This window comes from Phalacrocorax aristotelis, chromosome 2, assembly GCF_949628215.1.
Source record: "Phalacrocorax aristotelis chromosome 2, bGulAri2.1, whole genome shotgun sequence".
NCBI lineage: Eukaryota > Metazoa > Chordata > Aves > Suliformes > Phalacrocoracidae > Phalacrocorax > Phalacrocorax aristotelis.
Genome location: NC_134277.1, coordinates 114,492,550 through 114,509,293, shown reverse-complemented (window position 1 = coordinate 114,509,293; position 16,744 = coordinate 114,492,550). Strand labels below are relative to the sequence as shown.

General features: G+C 45.2%; 1 protein-coding gene across 1 annotated transcript in view; it reads left to right on the top strand.

Annotated features, from left to right (window-relative positions):
* The window catches only part of EMILIN2 (elastin microfibril interfacer 2), a 38,826-nt gene extending 29,132 nt beyond the window's left edge, over positions 1 to 9,694 (top strand). The window contains exons 7-8 of the mRNA XM_075084770.1: positions 3,425 to 3,559; positions 4,349 to 9,694. Coding sequence (XP_074940871.1) covers positions 3,425 to 3,559; positions 4,349 to 4,686 — 473 coding nt within the window. The 3' untranslated portion in view covers positions 4,687 to 9,694. The remainder of the gene's footprint in view (positions 1 to 3,424; positions 3,560 to 4,348) is intronic.
* Positions 9,695 to 16,744: the final 7,050 nt, after the last annotated feature.

The window sequence follows — 16,744 nt, the reverse complement described above, 5'->3', positions numbered from 1 at the left end:
TATGTTCCTTGATTTGAAGAAAGAGTTTACTGAATACATAAATAACCCTGCCATGTTTGTGACGGGTTCTGCTCCATGTTTAGCTCTTCCTTTTGATCATTGGACAGGGAGCAGTATTCTTGTCAGTACAGCAGTGGTCTAGCACAGGAGAGCGTGCTTACTGACTGAGGTAAAGAACATGATCACCTGCAGTTGCACCAGTGGTTGTCTTTTCCTGCTATTTGTCTGAAAGAACAGCCCAGTTCACAGACGCACACCAAAGGGGGGGGTAGGAGATGGGCGTTTGTGTAAGGAGCAGTAGGTAAGTGCTAGGGCAAACCTTCTCTTCCTGTGAGGTTAAAGTTAGGAGCTGTAAGAGCTGTTACTAACAGACTCAGGAGAAAAGTAGCTGTGTCTTCATAACACACTGAGTTGTCATCCCCATCAGAAACATTGTGACTTAGCAGAGCAGAGCTAATGGGCCCATGAGCAAAGGGAACATTCCTGAAAATGAGATGTGTTAGGGTCAAACTGAAGAGTTAAACAAAACAAAAGGCAGGGAGGTGATAAATTGCTGATATTTTTGTCCCATTTCCTGTAACTGAAATTATAAACTCTGCCCTCATTGAGATTTAGGAGTATTGGCCAAGCAGAGGAAGTCTGACATATCCTCCATACTCCTGCCATATGCAAAGGAGTAATAAGTACATACTGCCAAATCAATTACATAGCTACGGTCTCTCTCCTGTGTAGATTCTTGAAGAGTCCTCATGCCAGTCACTGAGCAATTGTCAGAAGCACCATCACACTATGTTATTTTTTTCTCCTTTAATCTTGATAGAAAATGCCGATGCTGTGCAGTTGGGTTTTGCTTGACTTTCTTCTTCTTCTTTTTCTCCTGGCCCTTGGGCTCTGTGGGAGGCATGAGCTGTGCTGGGAAGTCAAAAGAGAGGGGGAGAACCAGAAATACAACTAGCAGATAGGTGGAAGTAGATGTAACCTAACAAAGGCCACCCATGTGTCTTCTGTGGTCTTCTGACTCCCCAGAATGCATTATACTAGCTTAGATTGCCATGAATGTGCATACTTGCTCCTGCCTACATATATATAATATATATCTCAAATGTGAGATAGAATATTATTATTCTTGAATATGTCTAAAGTCAAAGAGCTTTTCCTCCCCCAGAAGCTGTAAAACTGTGGTTGGATCTTCTGTGAAACTTTTTGTCTGCCTAGCAGTTTCTTCATCAGAGCTGTGCATGTAGTTCCCAGCTTCTAAATGCTTTAAAACTTTTCTTCCTGATTTTTATAATTCCACAACACTAACTGCTTAAGTGAAAGCAGTTGCCAAGCCTCGATTTTGCCTGGGGAAGCTGAACTTTGATCTTTGCATGAAGAAAAGTGTTTGCAAGCGGGGACATGTAAGAGAAGGTGGTTCACCTCTCTGTAAGGGTCTACAAAAGCACTGCTGAGAGCTGTTGGTAGGACTTACAAAAGCTTCAAACAGGCACAGTTGCAGCTGGAAGCAGGGACAAGGATAAGAGAGCACAGACATATTGCGTCTTTGCTGCGCCTCTTACGTTGCCCACTGAACTGATCTACAGGATATTTAGATGGGTTTAGGATTTCTCCTTTGGTCAAAGACAGGTGGCGTGCTAAACTGGGCTGCAGATCTGAAGCAATTTAAGCAGCAAACTCTAATGTGCAGGAAAATTTTGAAGGAAGCCATGGCCAGCCACGGCAGGAGTCGTGCCCTTTTTCAGATGACACCAACCTGAACAGAGCTGCAGCTACTCCAAACAGAGAGAGCAGCATTTCTGGGCAGGCAGCAAATGGTTTGTGCCATCTGTGCAGTACGACTGCAGGGGAGAGAAACTTTTCCAACTGAGCCAACAAGAAGTTAGTTGAGGTGCATTTTCAGTTGATTTGAGACTCAGGGTAAGCTGAGAATACCAAGAGACGCTTTCTGTAAGTAGCGTGGTGTTGAGGTGGTGGAGCTTTACAGAAGCTGCTTAAGTAAGTAGACTTCTGGCAATTAATTTTGGTCCTTTCAAATAACCTAATTTTAGCTTGCAGGAGCACTTGCAGGCGCACTGGCAGGTAGAAGTAATGAAAAAGGGCTTCTGTCTGTTTTCTGAGCATGAGACAAAATACTGAATAAGGAGATTTCCAAAGATACATGAGGCAGCTGGTTACTAGCCCCTGAGGGAAATCAAGGTAGTTATTTGCCATTTCTGAAGTTGCAGGCGTGTCTTCCCCTCCCACACACCCATGCCACGTTATTAAGAAAAAAAAAAAAGGATAGTAGAGCATTTGTATATCCACTTTTTAGATGAAGATTTGTCACTTTTTAACTTCAATTTTTAAGTGATATAATCTGAATTGAACATTGGTTGCTGATGGGCATCTCAGATTGGAAGGAACAGAAATCCAAACATTTATTTTAAGGAAGGCAGAAGAAGGAGCCGGTGAAACAGCATGGAGTAGACGTGGATCCTAACTTGAACAGGGTAGAACAGAAAGAGGAAGTGAGGACAACTCTGAGAGTATTTGTTGTTTACCAAATTGCCCAAACAAAGCAACAAGAGTTGACTGCTTCTAGTAGTGTGTCCTGCCTTAGGGGAAATGGTTAGAGGGAAGGGAACTAAAATGGAACTGATAAGTGGTTGATTACTAAACACTTGCCATTAAATCAGTCTATTAAAAGTAAAATTTTTTCTTAATTCTCCAAATTGTATTTCATCCAACACCAGAATAACAGCACTGTTCAGCTAGTAAGCAGATAGCCACTATGAAACATCTGCGTGTCTGTCTGATCTGCTGAGAAAAGAAAAAAATAATTGTGGAGCAAAAAGTCCCCCAAAAGAGAAGTGCTAGAGAGAGATAGAAAAACCCCAATGCTGATTCTCTTTGCTTTAATACAGAAGTGTTACTTCTTGTAGTTATTTTCGTTACCCTTCATCAGAGAATGTAAGAGATCTAAAGCTGTGCGCAGCTTTTCAGCATGACTTGGAAAGCTGGCATGAGCTATACATCGAAGTCAACAATGTTGTCATTGTGATAGTGACGGAGAGCGGAGATGTCCAAGGGCAGCCTCAGTCCTGAAGGAGGTCTGTGGCAGAAGCATTGTTGAATTGAAAGGTGGCAGGATTTCCACTGCCAGCATTTACAAGCCACGCGCCTTTTCCTTAGAAGGGAAAAGAAAAAAAAAAAAGGGAGGCGGTGGCCAAGGACGGGATTTTATGGTGCTCAGTAAATTGTATGGTGAGACACCTGGGACTTGGGCCAGCAATACGTATTCTGCTAATTCTGGCATCCCTCAAGTGACAGGGTTAGTCCAGGCGGAGTATGTGCAGGAACAGAGACACTGGATCATAAACCATCACAGGGAGGGGCTGTGTTGTCATCCTGATGTGACTCTGACTCACGTTGTTACCCATTTTAGGACCTGCTGCTGCTGCGGCCTCTCTGGTATCGTTTTCTGCTGGGCTCACGCAGAAGCCTTTCTCCAGTGATGTTGGCGTGGTTCACTTTAACAAAGTGCTTGTGAACGACGGGGACTATTATAACCCCAATACAGGTAACAGCCAAAGAATGGACCCACGGAGATGCCAGATGGGCAGTGGCATGAGTTACCAGAGTTTGATGCTATCTCAGGCCTTGCTGGCACATTGAACAAACAAAATAAGTCCATCTAAACCAGACATACCGAGGTAAAAGCTTCCTGGGGATGTGGACAGGCACACGCTTTGCCACTACTGGTTTTCCACAACTGCCCATAACACTGAGGCCCAGCTCACCGCTACCTCTGCTCTGCAGCACAGCTGGTTGCGCTCCTCACCCCACCTGAGGCCAGCTGAGCCCAGGTAGCAGAGGTGAGGTTCCCTGCGAAGCCTCTTCGCTGCAGCTTAGCCAGCTGGGTCACCTCGTGGAGAGGAGGCAGGGAGGTGGTACGTACTGCCTCCCCAATAGCAGCAACTGCCGGCTGCTGCCTCCTCAAGTGGAGTGTCCTGTCACTTGAGGGTGTCAGGCATGCCTTAACCTACTGGGGACTTCTACAGCATGTGGGTGCCTCTCACCTCCTCGCCCAGAGCTCAGTCAGAGCAGCTGCTTAGGCCAAGAGCTTTCTGAATGTGGACAAGACCTGCTGATGTCCTGAAGGACTGGTGGGCTTTAACACAAAAGCAGCAACCCTTTTTTGCCTTCATGACTGCTCCCAGTTGGCCTGCTGCCCAGGCTGACCGTGTCACAGTTATCTGTACGTAGCAATGGGTAGCCCATGTCGCTTTATGTTTGTCGCCATGCTTAGAGCAATCACGTCTCGCCATTTTAGTAACTCCAAAAAGCTCAGTCTGTCTCTCTCCTGCAGGCATTTTCACATCACCATATGAAGGGCGCTACCTGATCACTGCTGTGCTGGCCCCGGAGAGGGACGAGTACGTAGAAGCAGTGCTGTCCGTCTCCAACGCAAGTGTGGCTCAGCTCCACACAGCGGGGTACAGAAGGGAACTACTGGAGTATCACAAACCCTACTCAGGGAAACAGACTTGTGGTGGTCCTGGGACATTCCACCTTGTTCTTCACCTCAAAGCAGGAGATGAAGTAAACGTCGTCGTAACAGGAGGCAAACTGGCCTACACAGACTCTGACGAAATGTACTCCACGTTTAGCGGAGTTCTCCTTTATCCTTCCATTTCTCATGTTTAGGTTTACCTTGAACAGGAGAGAAGGGTGAGATATTCAGAAGAAATTAAGTGTAATAAAATTCAAAGCTTTAATATATTCAGTTTATATATTTGATTTCAGGGATGGGTTTATAGTCTATACTGAGACCTTTTCCTTGTCCCGTTTCCAGAGGTAGCTACAAAAGGGATGTTACTGTAGCTAAATTAATGCCTTCCCAAGCCCTTGTTTACCCATGCAAGCAGAACAACTGTTAAACAACAAATACGTTTGCAGTAGATACTTTTCCAGTCTCCTCTTGCTATTCCCTATTAAATTGCCTTTGCAGTCTTCTCCCTAGTTTATCAAATTGTCCCTAGTGTATCAAAGTTTACATCTTCACTGAAGTTTACAGTTGTGGCCAGCTATTTTTATGTTTTCAGTCAAGTAGGGGCAAGAAGATGAGGCTGTATTGGGCATTGTTGATGACGTCTTAGTCCTTGTATGATATAATAATATCTTGGGTCAAGTGCATTCGCATAAACAATTTGTTCAAAGCAATTGGTAACCACGGTGGTGCAAAGCAAAATGATACTGATCTGCAGCAGTTTTCTTTTTTCCCCCATAAGGGCCAAACACAGTGCTAAGAGACAAGAATTCCAGTCAAGTGGAAGCAGCTGTGCAGGGAGAAACTTACCTCACCTCAGCTTTGCACTGGGCAGACATGAGAATAAGGTGCAGTTGCTACTAAAAAAAGATTTAGAACAGTTGTTTTCAATTGATACAGTAAAAAAAAGACAGTTAAGCATGATGCTCTTGAGATTAAAGCTTGGTGTTTGAAATGAATAAAACAGGTCAGAAAAAAAATTGGAATTCTCTGCACTTAGCTAGAAAAATGATAATTTTGAAAAGTTTAAAAAAAATGTACAGAGTTTGTTTCTGGCGCTCCTACAGTATTTATTTGCATTAAAAAGGAAGTTTTCTTCTTTGTTGCATTGCAAAAGACAAATCAGAGGAGAAATTGGTGATGCAGGAAAATAGCCTTATTAGCCAATACTGTCAAATGCACAAACCAGCCACTAAGCGCTAAACGCACTAAGTCTTTTGGCACCAGCCTGCTGCACTGGTGCTTTTGAGTGAGGTTTGTTTTAATATTCAGCATCTGTTTATATGGATGAAGCAACTTTCTTAGCTTAAACAGATAAACACAGTTGGGGCAACACTATTTTATTTCTCATAGTAGCCACTTCTTGGTGGAGGTAACAAAAAATTACGTTTTGGCTCTTTCAAGTTAGCATTTTGACAGACAGGCTGCCCAGGGAGGTGGTGGAGTCTCCATCCCTGGAAGTATTTAAAAGAAGGGTAGATGTGGTGCTTGAGGATATGGGTTAGTGGTGGACTTGGCAGTGACAGGTTAGCGGTTAGACTCGATGATCTTAAGGGTCTTTTCCAGCCTTAACGATTTTATGATTCTGTTTTACTGAGAGCAGGACTATTCAGCTGTCTCCTATATATTCTTATATAAGCTGATCTTTTTAATAGCCTATTCATGCGGCATAGAGTTGTATTTATCCGTAGTGGTTTGTGTAGTATATTTTCCTTCTTACAAATCCAGAACAGCTGTTTATAGCCTCAGAACAAACAATTCCTTTAGGTGAAGGAAGAACTCCCCATGCTGTAAGCAGCACCGTGCATTTAGCTGAAGCCCTTCCCATCTGAGGAGGTCAGATGAAGACTCATGCCTTTGTTGCTTAGTTTTGGAACAGATACTCCCAAATCCCGCTGTTTCCAGGCGATGAGATGAGGCATTCCCACAACAAACTATCACATCGTGGAAGTTGAGCTGCTTTTGAGAAAAGCAGGTGGAAAAAAAGCTTTCTCTCCACAGAAGAACTCTGAGTCAGTCCCTGTGCAGCCAGGATTGCACTGGGGGGAGTCGCGAGCACAGGAAGGAAACTGCGAGTGGAGTTTTAAAGCACCTGGTTTAGGAGGATCTCTTGGCACCTGATTTTCAGAAAAGACAGTGTTACCGATAAGCAGAAGCTAGGACTGGATGTATTTTGTAGCAGAAAGGCTGTTTCTGTAAGAGCAGCTGTTAGTCAGTAGCCACAGCTGTACAGTGAACTTGCACTACACAGCTTGATAAAGGGGCCACCCCCGACTCATTTCCCTGCACATTTGTCACGACCTGAGCTGGAGCGCGAGGCGTTAGCGTGCAGTTCGCAGCCGCGTGCTTGTTCAAGGGGAACTTAGTTTTATTTTGTCCTAAATTAACAGCCCCTTGCTGTCCCATGCCTTTCTAGGTCTCAAAATTGAAGGGACAGACAGGAAAGATTACTCTTTTTTTAGATGTAGCTTCTTGTTATTTATGTACAAAAGCTGGAGAGGCACTTCTCCTTTTAGGATATTTTTCACTCTCCTCAAGAAAGCTGTGTTCTCTAAGAAGTTGGCTCCAGACTGTGTGTGACTCAAGTACTGTTAGATTATTGTTGCCTGTTCTAAAAATGACTCATGGAAACAAACAAAATGAGCTGAGTGCACAGGGAGACCCAGCTGGCAAACACCACCTTTGGTTTTGGTTTTTTTTTGGTTTTTTTTTCTCCTCCCCTCCAAGTCAAGTGAGACATTTTTAAGAGTCAGCAGTGCAGGTTTAGTTGCAAAAGTTATCGCATCCAGTTCTTATCTAGCTGCTCCAGTAGATTTCTAAATCCAACCCACAAATCTTCACAAGCCCAGTTCCACTAATGGGACAGGGCCATCTTCTACCAGAAGTTTCTCCTTGTACCCAGGATCTGCTGCTGCCGACGCTGAGATAGTTTGAGCCCTCGTAACGCAGCATAGCTGGTGTTTGTACACAGGTATAAAGCATTCCCTGAACCATGTCTCGGCAGGGCCCAGTCTTAGCGGTATATTTTGAGGAGACTTTTCAGAGCTTTCAGGGATAGTTTCCCATCCACCATCTCCAGCAGCGCAGTGGCTAAAGCTATGACCTTTGACAAGGAACCTCTGTCTTAGATTCCTGCCTTTGTTGAGGGAGACTTGAACCTTAATTACCGCTTCCTTGGTAATTGCTGTGACCAGGGTAGGTGGCTCAGTTCCTCCTGATAAGGTTATCTCTTTTCCTGGAGCTTGCAAGGTGGAATATTCACCCAGCTGGGAAGACCAAAATGCCGTAGCCCCTGAATAGCAAAGGGATGTGGGAGCCTGAGTTCCAGTCTCTGCTCCAGTGAGTGCACGCATAAAATGTTAATTAAAGCAGCAGCTGGAACAGATGCGTTTGTGGGCCTCCTGAGGGTTTGCTCCATACAGACCAGGCCAGCTTCAACGGGAGCAGCAACAGCCCTGCTCCAGAATACGCTGAACCTGCTGATGGAGCATTTACATCTTCAGTGAGAATCAGCACGAGAACAAGAGAATACCAGCGTTGAAAGGAACACTTCACGCTGGGGGTTCATGATTTGACCACCGCATCCAGCAGCATCCACCAGCTCAGATAGGCAGTATCTGTTAACCTTAAAAAAACCCCAAACCAAAACCCTGTAAAGTGGGAGCTCCAAGGCAGATACGCTGCCTGGTTCATAGATCACAGTGCTGCCTTTTAGACCTGTTTTGTAGGTAGCTTTGCAACACAGTGTATGAGGAGTGCAAGGTTCTTAGGCAAACCAGTAGCTGTTGTGCCAGGTGCTCCCATTTCACATCAAACCAGGAAGAAAACCAAACCGTACTGGGTGAAGCTGTACAGACGTGTGTCTGGCAGCCCCTTAGCCAGGCACAAGGCAAGGTGGTTTCTCAGGGACTGCCCAGATATCAAAACCAGCAGCGTCTCCAAGGCAGCATCGCTTGTGAGACAGGTGACTTCCCATAGCCAGGCCATTAGCAGCAGAACATCTGAAGACACATAGGTATGCTGACAGCCAGAGAGGCTCTGTTCTGGCCAAATGTGGAAGGTGTGTCCTAGAGCAGCTATGGGGAGAGGCAACAGAGTGACATATGCATCACACATATCCCCAGGAAAGCTCGAAGCAAAGCAGGAATGCCAATTTTCACCACAAAAAAATGTGTGAAAAACTACCTCATTATTTTAATTTGCTATTAAGACTTCGGAGACAGTGGAGACCATTTCTGTACTGCTCTCTCAAAGCAAAGAGGATGTTCTGTGGTATTCCACCACGTATCCTTTCCACGACCCCAGGTTACTCGCAACAACTTTGTGCGGTTTCACTGAGAGGCCCTAGTCGGCTTGCTGAAGCCAACCAGTCATACAAGAAAAATTACAAATAGTCAAGGAAAGAGCGCGCGGGGTAAGCGGGTGGCGTAGGAAGGCAACCTGAACCAAAACACCCCTCACCACCCAATGCAGATTTAAACCGTGCTGGGCATGTAAGGTAGAGGGCTCCCCAGCTGCAACCAGGAGATTCAAATCTGGACCGAACTGTTTCCTGAGGATACATGGTGCGTTTGGAAGTGAGTTTTATCTGCTGAGTAAGTTGGTCCTTATGTTATAGCACAGTAGTGGAACTATTTCACCAAAAACCACAAATGCATTTACAGTTTCAGCTTGGAGCCGGGAGCAATATGCACCCCACTGAGACTTGATCAGCAGGTACGCTTTGGCTGCTAGTTGCTCCCGGATAATGGCACAGAGTTCAAATTACCAAGTTACCAGGAATACCTGGGGGCTGTGTACTGTCATCACAAGACAGACTTGCACGCGAGCCAGCACCAACCCTCCTGCAACGCACCCTGCAGGCTTGCGACAAGATGCAGAAGAACATCTCTGCCAATTCTTTGTACATGGGAGACTTCAAAGAACACCTTGTAACATGTTACTACATAAACGGGTTTTGGCATTTATCCATTTTGCTATCTCAATTGTGAAAAAAGGAACATTACTATAATTTTTCAGCAAAGAACACCGCATTTCAGCGTACGCTTTATGTGTGCATGTGTATACATATATTCATGTATAGCAAGCAAGAGTAATATCCAGGAACATGAAGAAAACTGTGTGGTGGAAAACAACTGCAGATATGTCCAAATAAAGCTTACCTGTTGTGTGACATCTTGACGCTCTTTCACTTTCCGGTGAACACAGCAGGACTGTAAGCCACAATTTTTGCTCTCTCTTCCACCACCTTTAAAATTGCAATTTCTGGTTTCTCAGTCAAGTTTGAATGTATATTCTAAGTATTTATTCAGTGTCAAGCACTTACGTAGGCTTTGTGGTACACAGAATTTCTGCCAACACAGTTCTTACCCACCTTAGTTGTCCATTCAGTGCCCTGATTTCTAGAGAATAGAATAGCTTTCAGTTGGACGGGACCTACAACGATCTTCTAGCCAACTGCCTGACCACTTCAGGGCTGACCAAAAGTTAAAACATGTTGTTAAGGGCATTGTCCAAATGCCTCTTAACCACTAACAGGTTTGGGGCCTCGACCACCTCTCTGGCAAGCCTGTTCCAGTGCTTGACCACCCTCTCAGTAAAGAAATGCTTCCTAATGCCCAGTCGACACCTCCCTGGTGCAGCTTTGCACCTTTCCCCTGCGTCCTACCAGTGGGTACTAGGGACAAGAGATCAGCACCTCCCTCTCCACATTTCATCCTCAGGAAGCTGTAGAGAGCAATGAGGTTGCTCTTCATACACCTTTTCCCCGAACTAGACAAGCCCAAAGTCCCCAGCCACTTTTCATAGGACGGTCCTTCCAGCCCTGCCACCAGCTGTGTTGCCCTCCTCTGGACGCATTCAAGGCCCTTCTTAAATTGTGGGGCCCAGGACTGCACGCAGTACCCAAGGTGAGGCCACACTGATGCTAAATACAGCAGGATAATCACCTCTTTTGACCAGCTGGTTGTGCTGTGTTTGATGCACCCTGGGATGGGGTTTGCCCTCTTGGCTGCCAGGGCACGCTGCTGACTCACACTGAGCCTGCTGCCGACCAGTGCCCCCAGATCCCTTTCTGCAGGGCTGCTCTCCAGCCACTCCTCTCCCAACCTATACTTGTGCTCAGTGTTACTCCATCCCAGGGGCAGCATCTGGCATTTGGACTTGCTAAATTTCATCCCATTAATCATTGCCCAGTGCTCCAATCTATCCAGATCCCTCTGCAAGGCCTCTTGTCCCTCAGGAGAGTCAACAGCACCTCCCAGTTTGGTGTCAGCAGCAAACTTGCTAATGGTGCATTCAGCTTCTGCATCCAGATCATTGGTAAATATACTGAACAGCACTGGCCCTAGAATTGAGCCCTGAGGAACACCGCTGGTGGCTGGTTGCCGGCCAGTTGTAGGTGCTTTTACCACAACCCTTTGAGCCCTGCCCTTCAGCCAGTTCTTGACTGAACAGTTCAGGCTACATTGTTTATTTTCACCAGAACATGTACACGTGAACTATCATAGAATCATTAAGGTTGGAAAAGACCTCTAGGATCATCAAGTCCAACCGTCAGCCCAACACTACTATGTCTCCTAAACCATGCCCTGAAGTGCTGCGTCTACCCTTCTTTTAAATACCTTCAGGGATGGCAACGCCACGACATCTCTGGGCAGCTTGTTCCAATGGCTGACCACTCTTTCAGTAAAGACATTTTTCCTAACATCCAATCTAAACCTCCCCTGATTCAGCTTGAAGCTGTTTCCTCTCATTGTATTGCTAGTGACCTGGGAGAAGAGACCAACACCCACCTCACTACAACATCCTTTCAGGTAGTTGTAGAGAGCAACAAGGCCTCCCCTCAGCCTCCTCTTCTCCAGGCTAAACAACCCCAGTTCTCTCAGCCACTCCTCATATAAGACTTGCTCTCCAGACCCTTCACCAGCTTCATTGCCCTTCTCTGGACATGCTCCAGCACCTCAAAGTCTTCCTTATACTGAGGGGCCCAAAACTGAACACAGTAGTCGAGGTGCGGCCTCACCGGTGCCGAGTACAGGGGCACGATCACCTCCCTGCTCCTGCTGGCCACACTATTCCTGATACAAGCCAGGATGCTGTTGGACTTCTTGGCCACCTGGGCACACTGCTGGCTCATGTTCAGCTGGCTGTCAACCAGCACCCCCAGGTCCTTCTCCACCGGGCAGCTCTCCAGCCACTCTTCCCCAAGCCTGTAGCGCTGCCTGGGGTTGTTGTGACCGAAGTGCAGGACCCAGCACTTGGCCTTGTTGAACCTCATACAATTGGCCTTGGCCCATGGATCCAGCCTGACAAGGTCCCTCTGTAGGGCCTTCCTACCCTTGAGCAGATCAACACTCCCGCCCAACTTGGTGTCATCTGCAAACATACTGAGAGTGCACTTGATCCCCTTTGTCCAGATCATTGATAAAGATATTAAACAAGACTGGCCCCAACACTGAGCCCTGGGGAACCCTGCTCGTGACCGGTCACCAACCGGATTTAGCTCCATTCACCTCAACCCTCTGGGCTTGGCCAACCAGACAGTTTTTCCACACAGTGGAGAGTACACACGTCCAAATCATAAGCTGCCAACTTCTCTAGGATCAGAAGTGGGGAAACACAAGATTAGAGAACAGCAAAGTAGGAATGAGAAGGAAAAGAAGGCAAGGAAAGACTAGACCAAAAGGAATTACTAGAAGAAAACATGAGGTGCACCAGCCGTCAGTGCTGGGGTGAGACTGGCAGCCACCCAGTCCTTAATGCAAAACTCAGATTAATTAGGACTGAAGATGAATGTTTAGTCAAAACTCTATCTATCTGGCATACTTCCTTACAAGCAAAGGCTTGTGTAGCGCTCCCAAGGAGGTGGCTTAGCATCGGCTGTAATTATCCCAATGCAGAGTTAATTGTGCCCTGTTCAAAGCACCATACAAAAAGCCATTAACGCACGCCCTCGCTCTCGTGCAGCCCGACATGTGCTCTCCTGCTGCGCCGTGCTGCCGCCAGGGATGTTTGGCTGGGAGGCCCTCCTGCCGCACGCCAGCCTGGGGCCCCTGCCAGGCGGGACATCCTGACGAGCCCTTGCTGCATCCAACAGCGAAACCTCCAGAAGCTCTGAACCATCCCCCCTCCTCCCTCCCGTGCAGCAAGCAGGACATCTGCCCCAAAAACCCTTCCGAGCTGCCAGCTGTGTCACAGCTCAGCTCGCCACTGCTCCAAGAGCCTGGCCAGCAGCTGCACCAAGCGGGAGCGCACACACCTCCGTCCCAACCAAACCAGTGTGAGTGCCGGGGCCTTCAGCGTACAGACTCCACGATGCAGCTCTAGAAATGGTGCCCTGCGCACACACAAAGCCCACATTCTTGGAAACTGATTCTATGCTTCTGTTCTTTACACAGCCAAGACAGAAAAGTCCATCCACTGCGAAACAGATTACTCCATTAGGAGTCCATTAGAAGATGGACACGGGGGAAACACCACCAGCTCAGAAGTGTTTTTGCAACAAATCTGAACGTTTGGCATCGGTAGGACACGCCACCCTTCTATCGATTCCACTGGCACAGTTGCGTGCTGCACACAACAAGCAAGTACCGAGACCTCGGTGTGAAAAATGGGCGGTGAAGAGAGTGCGGTGTGAAGAGTGAAGCGCCCCAGGTGCGAAGAGAGGGGTGTAGCGTGTGAGCAGAATCACGGGGCAAACCCAGCAGAAACGGAGCCTGCTGCTGCGGGCGAGGTGACAGAACTCCAGCGGTAAGCTCTGCCCCTGGGCACAAGGGGAGCAAACAGGTGCCAGTGGCAGCAACGCAAACGACACGCGCTGCAGGAGGGTCAGACAGCACAACGTAGTTTCCACTTTCATGCAGATCCATCGCACTGTCACAGAGTTGGATTTTCTGAGGTAGGCTGCTAGTGAGTCGCATTTACCAAAACCAGCAGGAGACCAGGAAGAGTAAGTTTCTACCGAAAGCTTGAGGCTCCCTTTTCAAGACGGTCTCACTGTAATTGCCCAAATAAATTTAACTGTCATGGAAGACAATGCTCTTTGCCTTGAACAGAAAAAGTAAACATTGGTGGAATTCAGATAAAACTCCAAATTAGGGCAGATTTACAAGAGCTCAAACTACGCGGTTGCAAGATTTTCTTCAAGGCAGTTTGTGCGTTCCCAATACGTGCATCTGTTACCGGATAGTCTGTATGATTAATGCATGTTTCCTTTTCATTAGAGTTATAACCCAGTATTGATACCAGCACATAACGTAAGTTTGATGACAGCAATTATTTATTGGTTGTATAAATACTCTGAAAAAAGTAAATTGAGTGTGAGAGAAAGCAAATGTATCCTAGTCCTTAGACGAGCAACTTGAATCCCATGTAAAATATTAATACAGTTTAAGTAACCCCACATTTACTAAATTAGCGATACAAGAATGGAATTCTCAAGGACAAAGTGAAGAAACATTTTCCTTTAAGTTTGTTTATTGTGATAACATTGTTCTGAACATCAATAAACATTGCACTGAAGTGTGGGTTACTGTACCCAAGACAGTCTAGTCTTAACAAAAACCACTGTATTGGTATGATCACAGATCTGACAATTTTAAACGCGCTACCTTATTAGTGATTGGGTTGCTTAACAATCAAGTATTCCACATCTTCAACATAAAAATGAAACAAATGATTGAAGAGAGTTTTCCCACCCTCAAAATAAACCAACATTTTGACTTTCATCTGGAAGTAATTAACACCGTAAGAAAATCCAAAACAATTCCATTCTATTCAGCAGAATTTAACTTTGGAAATGAAAACTTCTTCAGGCAATAGTGACACTTTAAAGGCATCTCGAATTCACCATGTATTTTTGATGTTTTGTTCTGGATTTGCATTACAGTCACATAAACAACTCTCATTCATATGACAGCATTGCCTAGAAGACTTGTATGAAATATTAACATGAAATCTCATCTCTTTTGTCTTTACCTTAAGTGGATTCAGAGTTTGCTTCAGAAGTTACATAACGGAGTTGACACAAGTGTTAAAACTTTTCCAGTTGAAAATAAAAGAAGTTTTAGGAGGAGGAGTATACCGACAACAGGAAGCTAAGGATACACGAGCCAAGATTGCACATGCAACTGTATACTGTTAGGGATGACAGCCCAACCTTTGGGAGTACAAACATGCTTGGTACAGTAAAAAAAAAAAATTAAAAATCCAGAAATGTGTACCACTTAAACTACTGATCTTTAAGTAATTTAATTCACTAACAAGTTTTGAATTGCAATGTTCCTCATTTATTCCCAGACAGGTATCACTGACAGCCTTTGACACGGTCCCAGTGCTAAGAGGATCTGCATCTTCAACAACACAGTCTCAACAGGGGTGTGCATGCGCCTACAGACACACACACTTAGAAGTTCCTCTTTCATAGAAAGAATGATTTAGCTTGCGCTAATTTTAAATAAGTATAGCACAACTTGTTCTCAAACATTAGTTTCAGGCCACTTCTCTTGACTAAGGTAAGAAAGGACAGGCTAATGCATAATTCTTATTTACCCCACTTCATATTAATATTGCAGCACAAGCCCACAGTTTGATAGCAATGAGATGTCTTTTCTAGAGTCAGTAAAGTGCCCAGCAGTCCAAATCACATAGGTATGCAATGACAGGTAGAGCGCCCCATATTCTGGCCCTAAACAGGGTTAACAAACAATCTGAGAAGCTTCAAATACCAGCCAGATTTAGAAAAACAAAACAAAACCCCTGCCCCACTCATATCATAAATACTCAGGAACACTCATATTTTATCAAAAAAGCAAATATCAAAACTGTAGCTGTTACAGAGCAAAAAAGCAAAAGTTTTAACTACGCAATGTTTTAGCCATCCCTATAATGCAGAACGAGCAGCGCTCTGCAACCGTACAACCCCCGTGCTCATACCAGCTTAAATTATGTGCATTTGGAGATACACTCGATACTGTTTTTCCACATTGCTCATTTACTCAAGTCCCCACCTTAAAATCCACAGCTTATCTTTATGACAATCTGAAAAGATGAATGGAACTGAAGACAAAAAATGAACCAAGTAAAAAAAATAAAAATAATAAGAAAAATAAACCAAGAAAAATACAGCCAGACCTTGGTAACAATCTGTCCCAGTTGGAAACATATCCCAGTTTCATGAAGTGCTTTTATTTTTAGAAAACTGGTGTAAAACCAGGGCCACCAAGGATAAGTTAAGCATGGTAAAGAAAATTTTGACGTCCACAAAGGACTATTTTAGGAGAGGCAGCTTCACTCCCTTTATGTAAAATAGAATCTTTAGATAAAGTATTTTAATTACAAGATGAAATAATCTATTATGTTGGATTCTTATTTGTTTTAAACTATTTAAGTGACTTAAAAGCTCAAATCCCATCGATATTCAAAGCACTTGGTGATCACGAAAAATTCAGTTTCTAATTAAATCTATGGAACAAACGGTAAAAAAAGGAAAAACATTACATGGAATGATGTTTGTAAGCTTCTGATAGTAAAAACACCAACCAACCAAACAAAAATCAACCAACCAAAACCACAAAAAAAAAAACCAGTAAGAGCAAAGTATCTTTTGAGCAGAATCCTGTGAAATCCACTTAAACACTGAGTAGATTGGTGATAGGATCAAGCATTTGCTGAAACAGTCACAGAAAGTACTCTTCTCACTGCACAAGAACAAGGATGCCTTTCAATGCACTGACATGCACGGCACACCGTGACAGACAGGTGTGCTTTCTTCTCCACTCTCATACTCCTGCTTTGAAGGAGAGGTTCCATGTTGATTTTGCTCGCCCCCACTCTTTAATGTTTTATAGACACAGGAATACACTAGGGTTTTATAAAGAAAAAAAGTAATTTCATTTATCTAATGATCTAAAAATTATCCTCCTCAAGCAGTTCTCCAACTGTCTAGCATTAGCTGGCGTTACATGAGAACTGTGGGTTAAGACTACTCAGCCTGATAAAGACAAATATTCCTGCGCGGGGGGGCAAAACCCTCTAAATGTGCTCTTTTGCAGGCAGTGAAGCGGAGAGCGCCCCTCTCCTACATTCAGCCCAAGCAAGCCGAAGCAGAAGGGCCTGCCCAAGCTGCTGCTGAGAGCAGCAGCCCTGGTGCAGGCACCGCGGCAGGTAGCCACACACACGCCTTCTGAAGATCACTCACGCTTCCCTGCACACGTC